The sequence below is a fragment of the Eschrichtius robustus genome, chromosome 8 (assembly GCF_028021215.1).
Source record: "Eschrichtius robustus isolate mEscRob2 chromosome 8, mEscRob2.pri, whole genome shotgun sequence".
Lineage (NCBI taxonomy): Eukaryota > Metazoa > Chordata > Mammalia > Artiodactyla > Eschrichtiidae > Eschrichtius > Eschrichtius robustus.
The window spans coordinates 801,291-827,323 of record NC_090831.1 but is presented as its reverse complement, the minus strand read 5'-3'; the positions used below and the strand labels follow the sequence as shown (position 1 = coordinate 827,323).

Below are 26,033 nucleotides of genomic sequence, written 5' to 3'. Positions count from 1 at the left end.
CCGGACAGGTGGGCTGCAGGGGTCACTGGTCAGCCGGTCAGCCGTGCGTCCAGAGGGACCAGCAATGTCTCGCTGAAGTCGGGGGCACTCGGACTTTGGGGTCAGGTGGGAGCCTGGTGACAGGAACCTGGGCATAGCTCCTGCAGCTTGTGCCAGCGCTGGAGGCTGCCAAGAGCCAGTGGACACACACATTCCAGGACCTGCCAGCCTCCCGGGGGACTCCAGGCGGCTCCCTCCTGGGCAGCCTCAATTCTGGGGTGCAGCAGACACCTCTCCAGGGTGCCGAGGGAAAAACCGCAGGCATTCCCTCTCCACACTGCAGCCTCCAGCACAGAAGGGGGGCCAGGAGGGGGTCCTAGCATCTGGACCGGTGCCGGGCTCAGTGGGTCTCAAATGACCTGATTACCCACCCTCATTTTGGGGTGAACCTAAGAATCTCAGGGAAGAGGGTTTTTGAAGAGTGTGTGGACCATACTCATACGTCAACACCAGGGTCCCCGCACGGTTCCCTGCACCCCGAAAAGTCACAGAGCTACCTGCCAAGTAGCACAAGTGCACGCCTCAGTGTGCAATCAGTAAATAGCACGCCTTGGGCACTTAAAAGAGTCGAACACCAAACATTGTCACAGGGGTGTAGACGTGCCGAGAAGACAACTGGGGCAACTGTCCTTGGGCTGGGGGGACTTGGGGACACCCCAAAAGCAGCTGCCAGACCCACCTGAGACAGGAGGGGACACCCTGGATTCTCCCTCTGCCCAGCCCTCCAGTCTCCCAGCTGGGGGGCCCTGACTCCCCAGGAAGAAGCCAAGGGACACGGGGGCACAGATGCAGGGGAGGTGTCAGGCCAGGGCGGACGTGACTTCTCTCTTAGTGAGTGAAATCTGACAACTATCAGAATTTACAAGTCTGAAAAACCTCCCTAGAAATATTTCAAATACTCAGAGGAACATTCTTAAAGAAAACCCAAATCAGGCTAATGTGGTAGAAATTCTCCCATGAAGCTTTAAAAAAACAAAAACTCCTGCGTAGTTAATGCAGGGTTCTTTGCCTCTGAAACACAATCAGTTCCCTAGACTCTTCTACAAAGGATGCAGGAAGTCATACAGAAGGAGATTGTGGCAATGATTTTATTTGCTGCAAACACCAACGCTCATGTCTGGAGAGTTGGGGACCTCAGGCTGCCGCGAGGCACTTCTTGATGAAGTGGGCCACCAGCCGCTGGGGCCGCTGCTGGTACTCGGCCAGCACCTCATGGGGGCTGCTGATCTGGTCACCTTCCAGGCGGTTGAGGAGCGTGACGCACACCACGGCCGCTGCAAAAAGCAAACGCCAGGTCAGGGCAAAGAACGGGATTCTAGCTTAGCTCACAGAGACCAGTGTCCAGGCCTCAAGGGAAGGGGCCGACAGTGGCTTCTGATAGAGAACACGAAAAAGCTGACGGGGCCACACTATCCTGTTCTGTTCTTATCCTTGCCTGCCTTTGTTCCCAGAGATTCCCAAGCAAACCCCAGGACCAGCTCGGGGGCCCTGCACTGTCTTGAAAGGCAAGGTGACGTGACAGCTGCGAGGCAGGAGTTCTGGAAGGCAGAGCTGGACTTCGAGGGGTGAGGCCAGGAACTGCGGTGGATTAGCCCCAATTCAGAAATCCAAAGAGCTTTGAAGGCCAGATTCATTGTAGAGTCGGCAGCAAAGCCTGCCCAGAGCCGAAGGGGGGACTTTCTCATCTTTCTGGTCTCTCAGTGGCACGTGAATCCCTGCAGAGACACTGAGGACCCTGCCTTGGATCACGTGACAATCCAAGGAGGTCCAAGCACAGGGGTCCAGAAACACGCCTTGGGGGCAGGGCGGGTGCAAGGCCAAGGCTGGCGATGGGCGGGGCCCGGGAGGACGTGGGGGGGGTGGGGAGTAGGGGGAGCTGCGGCCTAGGGACCCTACCTCGGAGGCCGCAGGCATTGCATATGGCGGCGAAGACGGACGACTCCATCTCGATGTTGCGGATGCCGGCCTCGTAGGCCGCCCGCAGGTACTCCTGCTTGTCCTTCTCCGAGTAGGAGCAGAGTGCCCCGTCCAGGCGGCCTTGCCCTGGGAACGTGGAGAGCCGACGCTAGCCTCGGAGCGCCCACCTCCCATTCCCCCACCCCCCCGGGCACGCAGTAAGCGCCTACTGCATGCCCGCCCCGCCCCCCCGACAGAGATGCTGTCCAGCCCAACGGGCCCCGCCTGTCCTCGACCCACTGGCCCGCAAGGGAATCGGTGCTGAGACACACGCCCGCAGCGATGCGGAATCCCGGGCGGGAGACCAGCGCGCCCCTCACCTTCGTAGAAGTCCAGGGTGCACATGGTGTTGCCCACGACTGTGGGGAACTCGCCCAGGTCCGTGGAGCACCGCACCAGCTCCTGCACCAGCCGCTCGTCCAGATGCGTGTTCCGGACCACCCGCTTCCCGAGGACAATTTGCTCTAACTCCTGCTTGAAGCAGGCGTCCACCGCCTGCCGGGTGATGACCACGGAGCCGGGCTCCAGACCTGCAGGAAGAAGCGGGTGTCCCAGCTGCAAGGGGCGGTCAGGGACGGAAGGGCCCCGTCCACGCACTATAACACTGAAGGGTCAGTCATGCCCTAAAAAGAAATAGGTAAGGATCTCTTTTCAGCACCAGATTTTTTTTTCCTGAAGGTAAAGTAATGAATGCGTAGACGCTGCAGAAAATACAGAAAAGTGCAAAGAAGAAAGTGAAATTGACGAGCGGCCCATCCCGGCAGATCAGCCTCTTTCAGTCGCTGCTGGAACTGTCTGGGGCTCCCTTTACCAGTATGTGTTCAGCTGATCCCTGTTTTGTACCTTTTTATTATTTCAGGTTTTGAGTAAGGAACACTGGGGCACCTCAAACCCGGCTCCTGCCGTCACCAGCTCCTGACGCCCTGGCTTCCCTCCAGGACTGACCCACCGGAGGTCCTGCTTCCTGTGCCTCCCTGGGCGTTTCCAAGATTGTACAGACGTTACTCTGCTGCTTGCTCTTTGATCTTATAATAACTTTGCTTGAGATTTGACCAGGAGCCTTTCCTACTACTACACTACTACTTACTTTAATGTGATATTGGTTTTCCTAAACAGTTAGGGAGGAAGAAGAAGCCAGGAGATCTGTCCCAGAGCCCCACGTCGGCCGCTTTCATGAAACATTTGAAAACGTGGCCAGGGGCTTCCCTGGTGGTGCAGTGGTTAAGAATCCGCCTGCCAGTGCAGGGGACATGGGTTCGAGCCCTGGTCCAGGAGGATCCCACATGCCGCGGAGCAACTAAGCCCGTGCGCCACAACTACTGAGCCTGCGTTCTGGAGACCATGAGCCACAACTACTAAGCCCGCCTGCCTAGAGCCCGTGCTCCACAAGAGAAGCCATCACAATGAGAAGCCTGCGCACCACAAGGAAGAGTAGCCCCCGCTCACTGCAACTAGAGAAAGCCCGCACGCAGAAATGAAGACCCAACATAACCAAAAATAAATTTAAAAAATAATAATAAAGTATAAATTGTGTCTCTAATTTAGTTTAAAAAATAAAAAACGTGGCCAATTGCCAAGCTCTGGCTCTGCTTGCCCCCTGCATGTTCATCTGGACTTTCTCTCCCTTGCTGCTTTGTCCCTGTTCTGGTCAACGTAGACTCTCCTCAGGTGTCTTCCCACACCAAGTGTGGACCTGGAAGAAAGCTCAGATGGTGGCTTTCATGAATTCATGGGGCCTAGAATTTTCAAGCCACTTCAGACCTCAAATTGGAGGGTGCAGACCCCCTCCCAGTGTCAGCTGCTCTTCCTCACACAGGCCCTGCCTTTTTCTGGGATGCCTGTTGGCCATTTCAGAATTCTCACATCTGACAGAAACCCTGGAGTCACCCGGTGCTCCCTCCCGAGTGGCGGCCCATGCCAGCCACCCACTGTTCCTATTTTGGGGTTTGTGGGGACACCATGTCACACTTTGTTGTCAGGGGTTTGGGGTCTGGCTCTCTAGTTGATCTCTCCATTTTTATGGGTCAATTTTGGGAGACTCCAACTCCACCCTAATCCCTCCAGAATTCTCTCTCTGATTATTGATTTTAAAATCCCTCCAAAGCAAGAACTCAGGAAGGATTTGCTGGGAGCTCCTCGCCGACGCTGGTGCGATGGGCACAGCCGGGAGTCCATTGGGTCGATGGCATCACAGACTAAGTGTGCACAGTCTGGGAGCTCGCGGTCATTGGAGTGTTTTCCCGAGAACAACTCCTTTCAACTTTGAATTACAATCTGCAAACACGGATGTTATCCATCAATCTGTCTATATAGTGAAAAGAAAAATGAGATAACGTATTGAGAATATTTAGGGCCTACAGCAATCCTCTTTCACAGCGAGAATACCTAAATTTTCAAATTACCATAAATGCAGGGGAGGTCAGGCCTAGGCAGTCAGAAACAAATGCAGAGGCCAGGCCGATGACAGCAGACCTCCTTTCAGCAGCTCCCAGCTCCTCGGCAGGAGCGAGAATTACTAGAACCCAGTTTTCAGCAGAAAAACAGGCCCAGAGTTGGGACATCAGAGTAAAACAAGTTTGCCTCAAAGACTTTGGCTGAAAACTCAACATGATTTTTAGCGTTTTACTTTCTCATTGTATCCTCTTCTTTCTTTGTTGGCTTTGCGATGTTAAAAAAATTATGTTGCGAACTGGGGGCTTTTAGGCAACTTAAGGACACTTATCTTAATTTTGTATTGCATCTCTCTCTTCCCCCTTTGACTTTCCTGTAGGTTTTCTCATAAGGTGCTTCACATCCTTGCAGGAATAGAGAGGAGGAGTGAGCAAAGTGAAGGAGAAAGGCAGAGAAAAGAGGGATTAGCAAGAATAAAAAGAGAATCAAGCAAACAAGAAGGCACACGTTGTATAACTCCAAAAGGATGGGTTTTCGGGTGCACGTGGCCTGGTGCCTTTCTGTGCCTATTTCTGGGGTGTGGGTTGGGAGAAGTAGCTGGACCAGAAAAAAAATAACAAAACGCCTGCTGCTGCTGAGCTCTCCTTGAGCACGGCCCAGGGAGGAGCTCTGGGTCCCCACGCTGCCCACCCGGGTCCCTGTGGCGCTCTGCACACTAACCTATCCCGCCAGAGGTGCCGATGCGGATGAGGGTGACGCCAGAGCACCGGGCGTGGTACAGCAGCTTGATGAGCTCGTGCAGCATGATGGCGATGGAGGGGATGCCCATCCCGTGCTAGAGCCAGGGAGAAATGCCAGCGTCACTCTCTGGTAGCACCTCTGTGTGTTCTGTGGTACATTGTTAACTGGTGGTGAAGAAGATGAACTTCCTAACGTACATTTAAAAACTATGAACACTTGGGGAAGTGTAAAGGTTTGCACGATGCTGTCGAATGGATGACCCCTTTGACCCACACCACCCGTGGAACAGATGGCAGCTGAGGACCAGAGGGCTGCTGTTGCTAGGTAACAGCTGCTGGCGTGGGAAGCCCCGTGCACGTTTTCCCTTTTCTCCACACGCTCTGCCGCAGCCAAACTCTGTAACTGGCTGGTGGCTCCACCTCCGCGGTTCTGCCTGTGCCATTTCCTCCGCCTCCGCATCCCCAAAACCGCCCTTCTTCAGAGGCCCTCCCGGTGCCACGTCTGCCAGGAGCTGCCCCTGCGGCCAAGGACTCTTTGGAGAACGTGTTAGTCCTGCAGTCTTGCTCGTGGGAAGTGCTTCCGTGGATTATCTGGACCTGAATACGTCTTGGCTCTTGGGTGTGTTCCGGGTGGTTGGTGCCACCAGACGTCTCAGCTGCCCAGAGGGGTGGGCCCCCGTCCCAGCCTCAGGGGCAGCCTTACTGTAGGGCAGCACTTCCTCTAAAAATGTTCTCCTCTGCAAAGGGAACCAAGACTGGAAAACGAGAACACCAGAGGTTTCTGTGTTCACCCATTGCTGAATCGCACGTGTGTGAAGTGACACAGGCGGCCGGCGAGGGGGCCACCTGGTGCCCGGCTCTCATCGTGGCCCTGGTCCAGGCAGAGCACCGCCCTCCTGGGTCTCCAACCTGGGTGCTCACCGTGTGTGCACAGCTGGGTGGGTGTGCGCGTGTGTTTGTACGTGTGTATCTGTCTCTGCTGGAGACGGGCTCCACCACCTCTGCAGCCCATCCCCAGGCTCCCCTCGACTCCTGTTTCCTCTGTCAGGCTGTGTGCAGGGCGGGGATGGGGCCTGCAGAGACAAGGGCTGAGCCCACCACGAGGGCAGGTACTCACGCTGACCAACAGCACCGGGCCCACTTTAAACATGGCGTAGCGGTCGGTGCCCTCACAGATGTTGGGATAGTCTGCACCTGGGTGGTCAAGGCCCAGCTCCACGGCCACGTACTTGCTGAAGGCTTTCATCCGGGAAGGGCTTCCCCCAACACACACAAACTGCAGACAGAGAACAGAACCCCCATCAGCACAGGCACCGCACCCCATCTGTACAGCAGGGGTCCTCAAAGTGCCCCCCGCCAGCGGCGGCAGCATCTCCTGGAACTTGCTAGAAATGCAGGTCCCTTCCTTGGCCCCCCCGCATCCGGGGAGCCAGTAATGTGTGCGCTAAGGAGCCCCCCGGTGATTCTGACGCTCCCTCGAGTTTACGAAACACTGGTTCACAGACTCACAGCTCAGTGCAAGAGGCCCCAACAGTGCAGAGCAATCAGCTCCACACAAGGCAGGACAACCACACCCTCGCCCTCTCCAGGCAGGAAAGCCCAGGTTCCACGCCTGCCCAGGCTCCGTGCATCGTGTGCACAGCAGCCCACTGCACTGGAGAGAGCCTGCGTTTGGAATAAGATGCTGCAGGCCCCTCAGTGTGCAACCAGGGCCCCACAGCCCATCTGTAACATGGGCTTCTAAGCGCTGTGTCGCCGGCCAGCAGAGGCCCAAATGGCCAACCTGTGGGAAGAGCCGGGGGCCAGTGGGGGCTCGGGGAGTCGCAGCCGTGCGGTGAGCAGGGGGCTCTCGGAGAAGTAGGACCTTCATCTGCAAAGTGCCATACGTGAAAGCGTCCAAAGAGAAACAGGTAAATAAGCCCGTCTTAAGGACTCGGTGATCAAATAGTTACTAGTCTCTTAACATAAAAAGGAAAATTCTGTAGCCTAGAAAAAATTACAGGTTAAACTTAAGGAAAGAATGAAAATTGAATGAATTAAGAACACATGGAAAGGAAGGGAAGGGATAAATTGACAGATTGGGATTGACATATACACACTACTGTATATAAAACAGATAACTACTAAGGGCCTACTGTATAGCACAGGGAACTCTACTCAATACTCCATAATGACCTATATGGGAAAAGAATCTAAAAAAGAGTGGATATATGTATATGTATAACTCATTCGCTTTGCTGTACACCTGAAATTAATGCAACACTGTAAATCGACTAGTCTCCAATAAAAATTTAAAAACAAAAAAAACAACAACACATGGAAAGTCGTCCCTCGGTTTGAAACGAACAGCGCAAAAGATCTGGGTGGCTGGCAGGACGTAACCTGGTTATGACTTTACGATCGCATGAGGCAGCCCCGGACTTCGGGTCAATGGCTTGTTTCAGTTTTGAATTCTAAACGTTAGCCCACTTTTCCACACGGGGATCAGACACTTTAAAAGTCCTCTGCGAGGATAAGTCAGGACCGAACTAGCTAAACAGATGGATGTGCATCTTAAATGACAGACAGCAGACACATGCGACTGCTCTTCCTGGGTATCCCTCGCTCCCCTAGAAAAGGATTAGTGTCTGCTCCTTTCTAGTCTCTCAGTGAAGCATTAGGAAATTTATTTTACATTGTTTCAATTATAGGAACCAATGCGGCAGTCTTCGTGACAGTTTTCTTTCACTCAATAGTTCATATTCTTGAAAGGTAACAATTTGCAAAAATCCGATAAACATATAACTTCAAGAGCCCGTCCTCTGTCACCTCGGCCCTGTGTGGTGCAGTCTACCTGTGTCACCTGAAAGGGGGATAATCTTGGGGCAAATGCCCAGAATCAAAAACCCTGCTTTTACCTTCACGTCTCCAAACATAGTCGGGAAGTCATGCGTGCTGGTGCTAAGGCTGAAATGGTAGAGGATGTCTTCTTTCATTGCAGCCACGTGGGGATTGCAAAGCTGTACAAAGTCGCTGTCCCAAAACAGGAAAGGAGGCAGTTTAGAGAACCAGCATCCAGGGGCCAGCAGGACCACAGCAGCACCCTGTGCCAGCGAGGTGTATGGGCCACGGAGGGCAGGCCGATCCCAGCCTGCAGAGGCTCCCACCCTGTCTCCGTTCCTCCCCCTCTCCTTCCCCTCACCCGCTCGTCACACCCAGGGCTCCTTTGGAGGATGATCAGGAAGAACTCAGAAGAGCACCAAAAAGCACAAAGATCAAGGGAATTCCCTGGCGGTCCAGTGGTTAGGATTCCACCTTCTCACTGCCAAGGGCACGGGTTCAATCCCTGGTCGGGGAACTAAGATCCCACAAGCCGAACGGCTCCACCAAAAAAAAAAAAAAGTACAAAGATCAAAACGCCAAATCATCCCATATAAAGCATGTAGCCAGTTGCTACCCAACCCAGGTTCATTCAACATATAAACTTGGCTTCAAGTTAAAAATAATACATTTATCACAGGAAATGTGGATGGATGAGAAGAAAAAAATCGCCTCTAATTCTCCCACCCAGAGATAGCCTTTCCAATCTGAGGTCTTTCATTTTCATTTCCTTGTCTTGTTTCACTAGCCAGCACTTCGCTGGTACAATGTCCAAAGGGAGTAATGAGACAGGACATCTTTTCATTTTGGTTTTTCTCAGTGTGGTTGCTAGAAACTTTGTGTGGCTCACATTATATTTCTCTTGGACAGCACACTGCTGGCCTGCAATAGGAGTCAGCAAACATTTCCCATAAAAGGCCAGATAGTAAATATTTTTTCCTTGCAGTTCATAGGGGCTCTGTTGCCACTTCTCAGCCCTGCTGTTGGCCCATGAAAGTGGCCACAGACAACATGCAAATGAGTGTGGATGTGTTCTAATAAAACTTTATTTACAAACATGATGCCCAGGTCTAGATTGCAACTCCAGCCTTAGGCACGCCTCCTTCCACAGCTGTGCCTTCCTGACCCCACTCACAGGCGTGCTGCCAGATGCCAGTGGCACAGAGGGAAGCAGCCATGGGTCCCCAGCAATCAGGACTTTCTGTTTCTTCCTTCAGAGTCACACTTTCCGCCCAGAACCCACGGATCACATTTCCTTCTCAATCTAACTCTGTGAGAAAAAAAACCATACAGGAAGAGAAGTTCTCAGCAGCCTGTGATTTGTAAACACCATCACGTGACTGACCCGGGCTGCCCACACGTCTTCCTCCACTGTCTCTGGTCCCTGTTCTCTCTCGAGTCCATCGGTCATCGACCGTAGATGCCCAGGCTCCAGACCGAGGGCACCTGCTTCTCTCTCTCCTGCATCTCCTCGCTTCCTCCCTTCGTGCTTCTCACATTTCCCTCCGATTTCCCTAGAATGGCATCCAAGTTAACTCACAGCTGAACAGTCTCAAAAGGCTGATGTAGAAAAGATGCGAACAAAATATTGAAGAGAGACAGGATATTTTTCTAAAGGGGAGGGTGCTGGTGGACTGGCCAACACCCTGAGCCCATCACTAAACTGGCAGCAGGACCACCAGCAGACTGTGCTATTGGCACTGGGGCAGGGACGCGAGAGTCTCCCTCAGGAGGGGCAAGCAACCCGCCCAAGCCAGAGTCTGCACTGGACCCAGACCAGTCCTGACCAGGCTTACTCTCCTGGGGCAGGGAGGTCTCTTTCCAAGGGACCAAATCCAGTTGGGACAAACCCCAAGCTTTCCCAGAATGCCTTCTTGATCTCCAGGCCAAGCTGAAATTCTGAAGTCATAACACAGCCAGAGCATCTGAAGCTCCTTTAAAGACAAATATTTTACTGTAATTACGGTTCTTGTTCTCCTTCAGGATGTTACAAACACAGAGTACAAACAGAAGGGCTAACGGCCGAGCATCAGAACTGACAAAACAGAATGTGATAAAACAACTTTGTGTCATATTTCAAAATAGAAAACGTTTCTTTCCTCTTTCATTCCAGGAAGAGGAGGAGAAGGAAATAGGGTGTAACTGTGAAGACCAACAAGGGTTTTAAAATATGTAAATTGGACACGTAACAGTGAACAGAACAAGTATTTTTGTTACTGAGGTATAGTTAACTTACAGTATTGTATTAGTTTTAGGTCTATAACATAGTGATTCAATTTTTTATAGATTAAACTCCACTTTTTAAAGGATTTTAAAATAACAAGTCAAAGACATATTACTTGGAAAACTATTTTTCTAGTCTACACACGATGTCAAGTGACTTTATCTTGCTTTATTCTGTCACTTTATTCATTTAACAAATATTCATTGAGTACCTACTCTGTAAAAGAAATGGGTGAGATGCAAAATGAATGAAACTCGGCTTCTGATTCCAGGAGTTTATCAGCAGGGAAGGGAAAACATGACTGACCGTTCGACAAACTGGCCCAGACATCTTGCGCCGCATGCTCAAGGGACTGGCAGAGAACGAGGAAGGGGTTCTGGGGCAGGGAGGAGGGGGGCCCTCGGCTGAAAGTCACACAAGCACGCCTCAGGCCCTGTGCCAGGCAGAAGGGATGCAGAGATCAGCAGGATGGAAGACATTCAACTGCGGTGGAAACCATGTCATTAGTGGTGGTGCGTGTAAGTCATTCGACATCACAACTGCCACAGAAGCTAGGTTCTACCAGTCCCTGTCGTAAAGGCTCAGGGTCACACCTTTAATAAGAGGCTGTGCTCATTAGCTGGACTTCAGGGGTCCTCACAGGACTCGCTGGCCTCTGGAGGGTGGAACATACAAGCTGGTATTGACCATAAAACGATGGAAGGAGGGGAAGATAATGACTAGCCAACGGGGAGGGGTCACTGCTCAGTGGAGCCACGTCCAGGGCACCTGACGCCAGGCCTCCCTTCTCCAGCCTTCGTTTCAACCACCCGCTCAGGCAGCCTCCAGGATCCTCAACCCGGGAAGGCGGCGGGGGGGGGGGGGGGGAGCGGGGGAGGGGCGCGGGGGGCTCGGAAAGTGGGGACAGGGCGTGTTTGCTTGTCAATGATTGAAAGCAACCAGGGAGGGATTTCCCTGGTGGCGCAGTGGTTGAGAATCCTCCTGCCAGTGCAGGGGACATGGGTTCGAGCCCTGGTCCGGGAAGATCCCACATGCTGCGGAGCAACTAAGCCCATGCGCCACAACTACTGAGCCTGCACTCTAGAGCCTGTGAGCCACAGCTACTGAAGCCCACGCACCTAGAGCCCGTGCTCTGCAACAAGAGAAGCCACCGCAATGAGAAGCACGTGCACCGCAACAAAGAGTAGCCCCCGCTCGCCGCAACTAGAGAAAGCTCACGCGCAGCAACAAAGACCCAACACAGCCAAAAATAAATTTATTAAAAATAAAAAAGAAGCACCAGGGATCCTACTAGTTCAATTAAAAATTCTCTCTACAAGTACTATTCTCAGGGCAGCTCCAAAACTTGAAAATGGACCTCAGAACCCATGGGGAAGGAAAGGGGGGGACAGGTGTCCGTGTGGAATTAGGTGACCCACACGTGCGAGTCTCCAGAGCAGTTCCTGAGGAACCTCCCAGAAGAGAACCAAGGAGCCCTAAGCTGGGTTCCCAGAGGGCAGCATACGGCCCTGGACGTCATCAAGGCGAGAGGCCACCAGAACCAGGAGAGGCCACCGCCCAGGATGGGGTCTCCCAGGGAACCCCAGCAGAGGTGGGTGGGGAGGAAACTGGGAAAAGTAGTGGATTTCAAGTCCATGTAGGAATTGGGATTAAGACATAAAATTCTTGCTTTTCCAGTGATGAAAAAATTTTGTATTTCAGGGCAACAGGAGAACATTTTAAATATAAAATTTTTCTCTGCCTGTTTCCGCCTCCCCCCCACTTTACTGTATATTGTGCATCTGCATTAACCAGACCTCCTTGGGAGATAACCTTCCTTCTTCATCTTGTGAGGGGCCATGACGACCCAGGACCCACTACTCACTTTGTACCTGTAGATCTGGATCGTGTACACTGTCAGCAACACATCATTTAACATACAGCCCTTTGTCTCAAAAAGTTGGAACTGAGGGCCATAGTTAAAGAATTTCTTAAAGCCCGGGAGGATCCTCAAATTTTTTGTGAACGGATTACCAAGATGGGAAGCCACTGGGCTGTGGTCTGACTAAACTGACCAGAGCTGATACTCAGAGCTTGATAGGAATTTTTTTTGTGTGTGGGGGGGGTGGGGTGTTCTCCCCTAAGCTAAGTGAGGGAAAGTCAAACATTCCAACATAAATGAATGGGCATGTCAGTCCTTTGATACACTGAGAAGGCCACCCAATTCTTTGAGGAATTAAAAACAGCTGCCCTTGTTTTACAAATCTAGTCTTTACAGGACCTGAGGGGTGCCTTTAGAAACATCTCAAAGTTTACCAATCCTTTCACCACTCCAAAATCCTCCCCTGTTTATCTTCAGAGGCTTGTAGGTATTGAGGAAGAAAAAAAAAAAAATCCTGGCCTTAAGGGAACAAAGTCCTCCTAGGAGGAACTTGCCTTTCTCCTTCTATGCCTTTGAGATGCAAATATTCTACCTGATCACCTCCGGGAACGATTATCTCTTTGCAATTCTTCTTCATAAATATTAGTAAAAAGGGTTTGGCCCTCTAGACAGGCAACACTGTTGCATCTGCCAGAAACCCAATCTGAATCCAACTTCTTTTGTAACTGAAGGGATTTCTATTATTGTTCCTGACTCAGGGCTGAAATTGCGGAACTTTGGGAACTATGGGGTCTCTGTCTGTGTGTCTGTATGTGTCTAACTGTATTGGCGATGTGTAGTATTGCCAAAATTAATTTGTTTAAGAGCTCTATTTAATTGGCTTAAAGGAAGTTGGCTGCTACTTATATACATACCTAGAAATATAAAAGAAACTATCTCGAATGAATTTCAGAATCGTGTGAGCTAAGATTGATTTTAATTTCATTAAAATTAATTTTAATGAAAGCAAATGGTTTAATTAATACAGACATGTCTTTACAGTCACCAACATTAAGTATAATACTCTTACTGTACCCAGGTTCACTAGAAATCACATAAGATCTTATTATTCCTGTTACAAAATTTGTCAGCAAGAAAAATGACTTGGTATGCTAAACTTTTAAGTGAATTAAATGGAAATGATGAGAGTTTTGGTGTAAACTCTAAAGGAATAATTATGTTTTAGGAATGTCTGCTTAAAAATAGTCTCTCCAGATTCAGATAACTTGAAACTTTAGAGTTTTGTTAGATTAAGTTAAGTGATTAAATTTTGTTAGATTAAGTTAAAGTTAAATGATTCTATCCAGAATTTATTTCCAAATAAGATACTGAAACATTAATTACTGAACATAGGCTTCCTTTTACAGAGAAACTAAAGATATTTAGGACTATTAATAAAAATATATTTGGTGCCACACTAAGACATTTTCTGTTAGGAAAAAAAAACGATGTATTTTCTAGAAATGGTAAATAGTATGTATAAGTTTGCTAACGTGTGGCATGCTAATGTTTGGGATGCTAACGCAAAAGTTCATAATTGCCTACTTGTTAGTTTCTGCTGGATACTAGGTTTTAAGGTTAAGAATTATAATATATATGTAACTAAAGCCACTAAAATAATAAGGGAAACATTTCAGTATGCAAGGAAAGTAGGAGGCATGTTTTCAGCCAAAGAAGGTATGAGGAATGGAAATCATTTTGTTCAAGGGAAAGAAATTAATTCTGTCCTAGAGCTGGATTTTTTCTGCATAATCAATAAAGTAAGTGACAAAAGACAGAACATTATGGAAGGTGTGTGGAAAAGGGAACCCTGAGAAAAGAGTGCTGTGTGTGGTGAGGCTGGGATTGCATTGAATTGAATTAAATACATTTGTTATTAAGAGTAGCTGATGCAAGACTGGAGTTTCATTTTCTCTCTCTGTTGAGAGAGTAAAGTTTTCTTGGAGTATTGAGTAGCTTTTGGTAATGGATTGTGTAAGTTTCTTTGCCTTTTAGTGAGCCTTTTAAGTGAGCTGTGTTTGCTTGTGAAATATTTTATTGTCACTTTGGTTAAGTGAATTAAGTATTGTTCCACAGTGACCTATATCCTATTTGACCAAGTATTTTAAACCTTTTTTGATATTTTGACAAACTCCCAAATATCAAATTCTCCATGAAGTTCTTTTGACCTCTAGCTAACTTGGGGGTTCTTCAGAGAGGACCCCTGAAGCACCTCAGAGAGAGGAATATTAAACTAATTAGGCTTATTTGGTATGTTAAATTACATGGGAAGCATTGTCAAATGAGTGGTGATAAACCTTCTTAGGTTACATTGTATGGGTAAGTATTATTAATATACATACTCTAGAAATTATATGGAGCTCCTAAGAATCTGGTATGTCCTGGTAAATGTTTATAGTCATAATTCTAGTTCTTGTCTTAAAATGTTGTATGTCACAGCAATAACCAAGTTTCTTTGACAATTGCATTGTAATCAGATTTTTAACCTTGCTTTTTTAAGTCTTTTGTCATTTATAGACTGCTTCATCTTCAAAAAGATTCATAGAAAGGACTTTATGGGAATTCCCTGGTGGTCCAGTGGTTAGGACGAGGTGCTTTCACTGCAGGGATCTGGGTTCAATCCCTGGTTGGTGGTTTTGTTTTTTGGGTTTTGTTTTGATTTTTGGCTTTTTTTGCCACGCTGTGCAGTTTGTAGGGTCTTAGTTCCCCAATAAGGGATTGAACCCGTGCCCCCTGAAGTGAAAGCGCAGAGTTTTAACCACTGGACCGCCAGGGAATTAATTCCCTGGTTGGTGGTTTTTTAATCTGTTTTCCAGATATAAGGAAACTCTTCCCCTCAAGCTAATTATGACTTACAGCAATTTGGGTAAATTACTCCCTTGTAAGTGGAATTGAGACATTTATCTTTTCTTTCTACCTGATCTCTCCAGAGATTGGGAACTCTGAGGTTCCCAGCAGCTTTATCAGGTAATAAAGTTAATTGCCTGATAATTGTTAACTGAGGTCTGTATTTACTGCCTCAGAATCACTTCTCAGATGATTCCTTGTTTGCTATGTTACATTACTGTAGAGTTTGTTTCTGAAACTTATCTCAGTCATCTATCTTCAGATGAAGATCCCACGTGCCATGACCTGCAACCAGGGGATTATGCATACGGGAAAAGATATCAGATAAAGGACTCTTTACAGCCACCTTGGAAGGGACCATATCAGGCCTTCTTAGACTTCCACTAAGACCAACACTATCAGCACCATGCAAGCTAACATTACCACCAATATCACTAAGTGAGACCATCCTACCTGGCCAATTTAATGACACCTGTTCTGAACTTGGCCATAAATACTCCTTTTCACTAGATGTTAAATATTGGGTAGCTCTTAACAGGACTCAGTAGACCTATGGAAAAGTTTATGGCCTTGGCTTCCCCTGGGTTGGTTAGGAAGATGCATAGTTGCTTTCCCTTGGGCTTAAGTTCACCTGCAGGTATCCTTGAAAACAACCCCTGCCAATCTGCCTTTAATATGAGGACTCTGGGTTTCTATCAGTTTTCCAGTGGTATGACCATTTGGCCGAGATATTTGTTAACTCATCTTATGACATACGAAGAATCAAATTTCTTTTCTGAATGATCATCTTCCAAATTTAGTAAAAATACTAGGAAAATGGTTTGGTTTAGGAGGATCTTCACTTAAACGCTTACTAATGACATTAATTTTACTGTCAATTTTGATCACATCTATTGCTCACTATAAATTAATGAACATGCACAAGGTACATGCAAGGTAAATTGGCATAAAGTCTACTGGACAACTTGGAATTGACAGTCCTTGCCAGACATCTTACTAATACAACCCCTTAAAAGGAAAGAAACTAGCAGGCTATTAGGTCTGGACATCAAGGGACACGATGGACCCAGGGCAGGTAAGCAACCACCCTAGCATCAAAGGACCAAATATTTGATCACCCAAGGCTTTCTATCAAAAGATTAATGATCAGAAGGGGGAAATTGACAAAAAAGTTCATATTTTAAATTTTAAAACAAGAAAAATTTAAACATAGCATTTCCTTTGCCCATTTGGATCTCCTCCCTTCCCTTTAGTGTGGGTTGTGCATCTGTACTAGCCAGACCTCCTTAGGAGACAGCATTCCTTTTCAATCTCATCAGGGGTCACAACTCCTTAAGAGATAACCTTCCTTCTTAATCTTGTGAGGGGCCATAATGACCCATGCCCACTACTCTGTACATGTAGATCTGGATTGTGTAAACTGTCAGTAACACATCATTTGGTATTATTACCCTTTGTCTCAAAAACGTATATAACCATGCTTTGACCTCTTATGGGTGAAGCAATGCTCAGAGCTTTCTGAAAAACTGTCTCCTGAGGTTATAATCCTCAGATTGGCTCAAATAAAATTTTTCCTTTCTTTCTTAGATCAACTACTGAGTAATTTTTTTCATCAACACCAGCAATGCACAAATATACATAAAAGAGTGGCCATGTGAATCACATAGTGGAATAATGAAAAACTGCAAAGAAATAAGGAAAGTATTGAAAGGTCAGAACCAAGAGAGAGCTGGGAAAGAAGCAGGGACTGTGACTCAGAAGAGTGTCCAGATGTAAAGAAACCCCACTGGACACAGGTCTGGGCACCAAGCAAGTGCCCAGACGTCCTTGGGAAACAAACATCCCAAGGCTACGAGCGGCGGCCCTGGCACCAGGTGCCAGGGGTCTTCAGCCAGCTCAGCTGTATGCCCACTGAGTGGTCAGTCCTCCAGGCTTCAGGCTCTGACACGAGAACCAAGGTGTCCACGTGTGTCAGCTCTTAGAAAACTGTGTGGCTCAAAGTCATCACAGCGAGCCGGAGCCCAGCAGCATGCAGGTCAGAGCCTTACTTGTGATTTCCAGGTTTCTTTGTTTCAGCTCCTGGGGAGGCCATCTCTCAGCTGAGGCAGGACCCTAGGAGAAAACAGCACAGAGTCTGTTAGAAGTAATAGTCAACACTTTAGGAGCTTATTTGAGCGCACTTCGATTGGAGTCATTGGTCGACAAGGGAGCAGGGGAGCGGCAGACGGAGAGAAGGTGGAAGCAAAGCAAGGACGTGACTGACGGCTGCAGCATGAGGCCCAGGGGGCCTGTGTGATTGGTTGTTCATAGCATTTTGATTTTGTAGCCTGGAGGCATTTACAGCTTAGATTTCAGTTTGCTGACACAGGCTGCCTCGGCATTAGAGCCACCTCAGTCCAATGGGCTCCTTGTTTAATTAGTTGAACACTAGTGGATCCCCCAATAGGAACCAAGGTCACTCGGACCGTCAGCAAGGCCACGCTAACCTGTGGAAGGTCAGTGCCATCAAGAGGAACTCGACACATTTACATCACATACACGTACATATATAAGACCTGGAGGGTTGCTAATTTCAGAGAGGAGCTGGCGGAAATGTGCCCAAAGCAAGCCTGGGTTGGCATCTCCTACTCTGGTAGAAAACCCTTCTTCACTTCCTGGTCCCTCAGCCAAGACTGCCTTGACCTAACAGACCACACCTGGGTGCCTCACTCTTCTAGAATTTTAACTTTCCTCCAGCAGGCCTCAAGGACAGCTCAGGGGGCAGAGAGGGGCCCGGCAAAGGCACCAGTTCTTGAAGGCCTGCCATGAAGGGAAGGGAAAGACCTGGGGCAGATAGGGATCAACCCCTGCCCTGGCCCCAACTCCAGAACCAGAGGAAGGGAAAACCATGAGACACAACCGCAGTTCTTACTGGGGCTCAGCCACCAGAGCACTGACCCGACACCAGTCCCTGCAGAGCTGAGCCCAAGCACCTGCTGGGTGAACTCGGTGAGTGGTCTACGGTGGAGCCAGCTCCACCATCCCCAGGCCAGGTTCTCAACCTGCTACCTCACCAGCCACTTACCAGAAAACCAGCCCCACAAAGCTAAAACCCAAAGCCCTCTTTTTGGAAAAAAGGATTGATGGCCACTGTTACACAGTTAAATACTGACCATTTTTGGCAAATTCTGAAAACCAAAGAATATTGTCATAGTTAGGTCTGGAGCACAGATTTTCCTGGAGTGCTGCCTTGTTTCTCTTCACCTAGCCTTCATCCTCCCTTAGCATTTATAGGACAATTCTGAGGAAATGTCAGCCGTGAGTCAATTGCAAATTGATTGAACCCAAGGAGGGGGGTTATGGGAACCTCCTCTCTATAGCCAGTGGGTCAGAAGCACAGGTGATAACCTGGACTTGTGATAGGGGGCGGTGGGCGGGGAAGGCGAGCAGTCTTATGGGACTGAGCCCTTAGCCTTTGGGGTCTGACACTGTCCCCAGGTAGACAGCGCCAGAATTGAGTTGGATTGTAGGACCCCCTGGTGTAGGAGCTGGTGTGGAGAATTGCTTGGCGGTGTGGGGAAAACAAAGTAGAATTGTACTTGGTGATCAGAATCTTAGGTCATAATTTGCCTTTACAGCATCCATCAGACAGACTGATGCAGACAGCCCAGCTTCTGAAGAAGTCTGGCTTCCAGGAAATGCAACCCCCGGCACCTCCACCCTTCAATCAGCAGCCGCTGTCCCTCTGGGATCCACCTCAATGTCTGCAGTAAGTGCAGACGTGCTTTCCGGGGAAGTCAGCCCACAGCCCCATTATCGGCTCTCCCTTGTCCACTGAGAGATGAAGTAGGGCTTGGGGTCACCTCCTCCTGCAATCCGTCCCCTCCAGGCTGCTGGCTCTTCCTCTGGGGGTAGGGGGTGGGGAGCTCAGAAAGAGGAAGAGTTAGAGGTGCCTTCCCACAGGGCAGCAGCTGAATCAGAGACGCACAGTGCACCCCAGAAGGTCCCCAACCCCTATTTTCCAGGAAAGGAAACTCAGCCACAGAGAAGACATCCTGTCTGGTCTTGCAGAGAAAGTGTTACTCTCTAGGCTGGGTGGCTTCTCCTGCCCCTGAACCAGAGAACCTGTTTTCCCTGCCTCGGCCTTGCCCTCTGCTGCCCCAGACCTGGGCTCCTTCCCGAGTCTGCTCGGGGTCTGCATTCCCTTGTACTCTCAGTGCCGGGTGAGTGCTCCCCTCCAGGCTGTGACCCCGCCCTCCCCCCCACCCCCAAAGCAACTCCTCCTTGGGCCTGGGCCTAATCCTGCGGGCAGCAAGGCTTTACTGAACCAACTCTGTGCACACAAAATCGCAGACTTCTTTTGCAATGTTCTAATTGGAAATTTCCCCACTAAATATCTTAACACACTTATAGGTGGAGTGAGCACACAGGCAGGTTGGCCTGGGAGTCCCGGTATAATCGCCAGAGCCACATTTCACTCTCAGAAAGACCTGGGTGTGGAGGATCAATGATAGGGCCACCACCCCCCTGCCCACTGAAAAAGGTCAAAGGTGGGGAGGAGGTGAACCTCTCAATTTACTTCCCTTGAGACCAGTTAGAGCAGAAGCGGGAGCCCAAGAGCCACTCCACTCTCACCGGCAGGCTGGTTGCTCACCCAGACTCCCCCTTATTCCAGAGGCCACCAGCGAGGGGAGCGGGCCCCACTGCTGTGAAAGGAGACCCCGGTGATGATTAAGAATAGAGTGATAACCACGCATGCAGGGGCACAGGGTGATGGTGGAATTTCAGAAGAAATTTTCAAGTTAAAAAAAAATACATAAACTTGTAGGCAAACAAATGACACCAGTCATTCCTGTAAACGGGGAATGCTACCTCCATCAGCCACTGCAGCAACCCCCCCATGGTGCACCCCGAGGGGACTCAGGATGGAGAAAAGCAGGACACTGGCCCTAGGTAGTGAAGATGCACATCAAAGGAATGATTTCCATGAGCCCAGACTCTTGCATCTTCCCATACACAGAAAAGCACTGAAATCATTGAGATGCCTGCTTTTCTGATTAGTAGTAATCTTTTAATTACATGTTTGTTTGTTTTTCAGCAAAACCCTCTCTATATCCTGGCTCCCCCCTTACCTCTTGGGAGCAGTCCCTCAGAGCTCTCTGCGAGGCTGTATGCTGGGCTAGTCCTCAGTAAGGCCACTGCATAAAACATACTTCCCAAATTTTAGGTTGTGCATTTTTTTTTCAGTCAACAAGCTGCACTATTTTTTCCAACCGTCAAAGGAATCAGGAAACAGGCCCAGGGGATGCTGCAGTCCCTTTACCAACGAGGCCAAAGTTTGGTCCACTGGGGTTTAACACGGAGAGCAGGACTTCCCCAGGGTCCACTGCAGTCTGTTCAACTCCAGGTCACAACTTAAGGCCTGGACAAACACTCGTGGGGGATGCCCCACCGTCTGCTCTGCACGCAGAGGCCCGGGGCAGGCACTGTCCAGCACTGCAGTGTAACTAGGAGAGGTCATTCATAGGTGAGCTCATTCAGAGAATTTAGGGAATGTTTCTGACAACCGCTTTTTCAATTGTTGTACTGAATTCATGTTATCATGCGCCTGGACCTGTTTCCTCCAACAGATAATATGTATGTGCATTTCCTAAGGACACACGCTTGACATCATACAGCGGACTTCCAGCCTGGACGTCATCCCAGGTCGAAACCTGTGGCGCAGCCACTTCGTTTCGTCCGTGGCCGAGAAAATCCAGCTTGCCAAACCCCATCATTGAATTAGCGCCGCAGCGCTGTCCAACCAGGAAAGACTCAATGTGGTTGGTCTGCCCCGCCTCAGCCCCTGCAGCTGTGGATGGAGCTGCAACACCAGGGGGATTCGGGCACTTGCCTGGTACCTTTAGTTCACCTTTTTAGTAACTTAATGCCTTTCTATTTAAGTATTATGTGTAAGATAGCAGAAAGTGCTTAGCATTGCACACATCAGTCATCCAATGTGTAAAATCACCAACAGGCAGCTTTCCCGGCTCCTCAGGGTGCACCTATTCAGGTTAGAATCCGCACCCGCTGTGGTGTGTGTGATCTGAAGAGAGATGAGAAAGACCCAGGACTCTGAGAAGCTGGAGTCCACTGCAGCAAACATGAGTCACCATGAGCTCCAATGCAGGTCGGCTGAGGGAGAGCCACGGAAAGGTGCAAACAGCGCCCGGAGGTCTATCTAGCTCAGCGTGAGGAATGGGTTGTTTCTTAGTGGTCCCTGACTAGGAATAGCCAGGAAAAGATGCGGCAGAGAGAGGACAGGGCTGACGGTATTTACAACAAGGAGATGTGAAAGCCCAAGAGATGTGTGGAGGGTGCAGAAGAAACAGCTCAGCCAGCCCAGCATGGGGAGATGGGATTCGGGCACTGGTTAGGGGCCAGGTGCCCAGACAGCCACGTGTCACCACCGACAACATGACACCGTCCTGGGGGCGACCGGGGGACTCGGAAAACTTGGAAGCAGGGAATGACAGTCAGAGGTTTGTATATTGGATCCACACAAAGGGCTCCAGAATAAGCCACTGTCACATAACAACTGTTCTGAGCTGAAGACTTTGAGTTCCCGAAAGCCCGTACCTGCCTGAACCTAGAGACTTCCAAACATGTCACGACCCCTCCTAGGAAAAAACTCTTTTCTCTGAAAAAAACCCAAACAGATATTGTCCTATCTTATATCTCATCTCTTTTTCTAAGAGACCATTTGTCTCTCCGAAGTCCTCTGTGTTTCCCTAAGTGCCCTTTTGGTCCCACCCCCTTCTGTCATTGTCTCTCCCAGAAGTGCCTCTCTGCCTCTCCCCACCCCCTTTTAAGATGGTATATAAGTCCCAAATTCTAACTACCTCCTGAAATCACATTTTTCTCTGAACTCTCCCATACACACGTAAATAAAAATCTCTTTTCTCTTGCTAATCTGTCTTTTGTCTTTTTAATTTGAAGTCCCCCAAGAAATGAATCTAAGAGAACAGAAGTTTTTCCTCCCTGCAGTTGGATTTGAGGGGCACACAGCGTGAGCAGAGATGCAGTCAGAACAGGAAGGTGTGGCACCTTCCGCATCCAGGAGGCGACTCCAAAGGGCTGGAAGGTGGTATCAGGGTGAGGCTGCCAGGGATGCCTGTGTCAAGTGGGAGGACAGGGAAGGAAGGCCACAGTGTGATGTACCAAGCAAGGGGTGAGGTTGGACGTTTCGTCAGAGGCACTGGGTTCGTGCACAAGGTGCCTGCAGCCATCACCCGAGGCAGAAATCCTGGGGGATACAGGGCCGGTAGGAACTAGGGGCCTGGGGCCGAGTCCAGTACTAGAGAAGCATGGACTTTCCACTCTGTCTTTCAGGGGGCAGCAGGGTCCCAGGTGAGCCCTGGTCCAGAAACAGGGCTTCCAGAATAACTGATGGCTTTCCCACAGCCCGGCCGACCGGTGGCGTGAGACCCTGCTCCTGAGGACAATGCTGACCTGGAGCCTGTCTTAGAAAACATTCCTTCTAACACTGTCCCAAGGGCCGCCGGTGTCCTAAAGGTGTCTCCTCTCACCTTCCAGGACCCCATGTTCTCTAAACAGGAGGGTTTCACTAGATTCCGGCCCGGAGGTGCCACCTCCCAGAGAACTCCGATCCTGGCTCTGGGGTCTCAGGCTCCTCGACTGTTAGGGGACCCTATGGTCCCACTGCCTGGGGCGCTGAGCCAATGAACACACCAGGTGCTTCTGATTAAAGCAGGAGCGTTTACTGCTGGTAACAAGTAAGGAGACAGGGAGCTAGCCATCCAAGCACCGTCTCCCCAGCAGCAGGATGGGGACGCTTTAAGCCAAGGGCACACGCGTACTCATGAAAGGGCACATGTGACCTTCCGTGTAGATGGGAGCTCTGGACGCCCTTGCCCAGTGGACAACATGCTCCAACACACAGTGCATGTGCAAACATGGCGGCAATCCCACCCTTGGGGCAGAGATTTTAGCGTTAAAAAGAGGCAAAGATCACTCTAGGTTGACAAAATCCAGGCACCTGATTGAGTAAATCACGTGGGTCCCAAAGGTCAGCATCACCATCCCTTGGGCACCAGTTAATCTGGTGGTTGGGTGCTTAAAGGGGTTTGGATCCTGCAAAACAGCTCAAGAATGTGCTTCAGGCCGATCTTTACCTTTGAAACAGAACTGGGAGTCTTTATGACTGATTTCTTGTCTTTGCTATGGTGACTTCTCTTGCCTGAGAACAGTTGGTTGTTCCTGAACTATTTGTTCTTTTTAAAATCATTAATTACTGAGAACTACTCTTTGTTTCTACCTGAGACACAGGAGGTCATCGCTCACCTTCCTCCCAACCACCATTGAAGGGAACACAGAGGGTTCCGAAATTCGCACTCTAGCTCTTAATATGGGCCTGTCTGCGCCCGTTACAATTTCTCCGTTGCCCGTTCTACTCCCATGGGACATGACATTTTCTGGTTTGACCCCACCCCTTCCTTACTTAAGATTGTCTCAGCAACACTACCTTTGCAAAATCAAAACGCCCTCCAGTTGGTTTTGTTTTTCTTGTTTTGTTTTTGTTGTTGTTCTGTTTTATTCTAGTTTTAACCCACTAAACCAAATTCAGATAGGTGGGTTACTTTGGCACATAGCTAAGTGTGTAAACGTTTATAACATTTTTTTTTTAATGAACGTATTTCAAAAGCGAATGTGTGTGTGTATATGGGAGAAAGGGAGAGAGAGAAGGGGGCAGGGAGGAAGGGAAAGAAATGTTCAGGGTTTACCTTTAAGAAGTGGGAAAAGCTGGAAGTTTCACTTTTTGCTATATGTTAGTTTTGGTTCTTTTTTTTTTTTAACAATGAGTTTGTATTAATTTTATGATTAATGAAAAAGTCCACTTGGACAAAAGCCAATGTAAAGAAAAATTACTTTGTCTGTTTCAACTAAAGTGTTACTTCAGTGCCCACCAGGGCTGAAAGTCCTAGAAAAGAATATAATTCATGCCTGATAAACCTGGCTGAATTAAGGAGTCTAGTAGAGAGACAACTAGAAGGTCAGTTTGGCCTCTGAAAAGGGAAAAAAGTCATGGAAGACTGGCTGAGAAGTGGGAGAATGGAGCGCAGTGCTGAGAGCCTGGCAGAGTGAAAGCAGACAGGATGGGAGGGGTTGGCAGGGTGGGAAACCCAGATGGAGACAGTCTTTTTTTCAGGGAAATAGCAAGTCTTTTAAAAGCCAAGGTCACAGCCAACGAATAGAACCAAAGGTCTCTTTGACCCGGAAAACAGAAGTGGGGAAAGATGGGCCAAAGTGAGGCCAGGCTAGTCAGGGCAAGGTGGCAGGGAGGCGGACGGAAGGGCGGAAAACAGCCGAGGGGAGTGCAGAGCGCAGGGTCGCCACGCCAGGAGCCGGCCTCGCAGGCCTTCCAGGAAATGGCCCCGTTCTAACCTGGATTTCAGACGGGGTTGCTCTGCAATTCACCATCGGCGGGGAGCCGCCCAGGGCAGGGCCGACCTCTGGCGAGGAGGGCCAAAGACCGCCAGTCCTGGAGGTGGGGCGGTGGGGACAGGGAAGCTGCGGGCCGGTGACCTTGAGTCCCCGGGTCACGCCCCGACCCCGGAGCCAGCGAGGCTGCCCCAGGTGCCAGTCTTAAGAACAGCCTGCTGCGTACAAGAGCGGCAGAGGGACCCGCTCCCCGGTGCAAATCATATTTGTGTCAGATACTCTGTGACTGAAGTTTCTCTTTTGACCTGCCGGACACCTCGACGCCAATATTTTACGCTGTGACACTTTGTTCTCTGTTGGCTCAAGGAGCACACCTGAGTCCATTTGAACTCTGCAAGTCCGGTAACGATCATTCTCCAAAACGTAATTTCCCCTCTCCCCCCACGAGAAGGGGACGTTCCAAGTGCTCCCGATTCCCTTACCGCTCAATTTGGACTGAGGAAGAGCTGCCCAGCTCCGCCACGCGCGAATCGCCTCCGCCAGGTGGACCTAGCATCCGGACGGCGCCCTCCCGGCACACCCTCCCCGCGCCCCCTCCCCGCACCCCCTCCCGTCACATCCTCCCCGCGCCCCCTCCCCGCACCCCCTCCCGTCACATCCTCCCCGCGCCCCCTCCCGGCACACCCTCCCCGCACACCCTCCCCGCGCCCCCTCCCCGCACACCCTCCCCGCGCCCCTCCCGGCACACCCTCTCCGCACTCCCTCCCGGCACATCCTCCCCGCGCGCCCTCCTGTCACATCCTCCCCGCACATCTCCCCGCGCGCCCTCCCGGCACATCCTCCCCACGCCCCCTCCCCGCGCGCCCTCCGCGCACAGGCTCCCCGCAGATGGCCCCGCGTCCGCGAGCCCGAGTCGCCTCACCGGCAGGTCGGTGCTTCCCAAAAACAGGGCGCTGGCAGCAGACACTTCCCGCGCAGGGACAGCCAGGGGTTGCGCCCGACGCGTGCCGAGAGCTACCGTCGAACAAGTGGAGTAGGGCCGCCCGGGGGTCCACCCCCGCCCGCCAGCCCCTCCTCCCCTCCCGGGGCCACTCCCCTCCCGGCGCCCCCACCCCACCCCCGCCTGGTTTCTTGTTCCGCAGCGGGCGGCGGCGGTTGACCAGCAGGTTTCTCATGAAACCAGTTGCCCCGCCCACGACACCTCCCTGCGGCTTACTCCCCGCCTGACAGCAGAGACGTGGGGGACAGAGATGACTGCCCGAGGTCACCGCTCATGCCAGAGCCGTTTTCCACGAGCTTTCTGCCCCATTGCTTTCACTCTAAACCATTAACTGGTGCTGTCTGTAGTGAATTTTCCCTCATGTGAAATTACCCTGGTGCCCTTGGCCGTGCTGCGTGCTGGCCGGTGACTTTCTGAACATATCCCTCAGATGGGAACAATGCCCATTGCTGCAGGGGTCGACGAGGGTCAGATGAGATACAAAAGCCTGTTATGATTTTTTTTTTTTTTTATGTATATATTTTTGGCTGCGTTGGGTCTTCATTGCTGCCCGCGGGCTTTCTCTAGTTGCCGCGAGTCGGGGCTGCTCTTCGTTGTGGTGCACGGGCTTCTCACTGCGGTGGCTTCTCTTGTTGTGGAGCACGGGCTCTAGGCACA

At 50.2% G+C, this 26,033-nt stretch overlaps 1 protein-coding gene across 1 annotated transcript; it reads right to left on the bottom strand.

The window, feature by feature from the left end:
• Positions 1 to 1,173: 1,173 nt before the first annotated feature.
• On the bottom strand, positions 1,174 to 25,374 carry UPP1 (uridine phosphorylase 1). The gene is made up of 8 exons (XM_068549848.1): positions 25,299 to 25,374; positions 17,005 to 17,068; positions 8,024 to 8,138; positions 6,244 to 6,402; positions 5,107 to 5,221; positions 2,316 to 2,525; positions 1,936 to 2,082; positions 1,174 to 1,313 (listed from the first exon to the last, which is right to left on the bottom strand). Exons 2-8 carry the CDS (start codon positions 17,046 to 17,048, stop codon positions 1,174 to 1,176), a joined length of 930 nt encoding a protein of 309 aa, XP_068405949.1. The 5' UTR covers positions 17,049 to 17,068; positions 25,299 to 25,374.
• Positions 25,375 to 26,033: the final 659 nt, after the last annotated feature.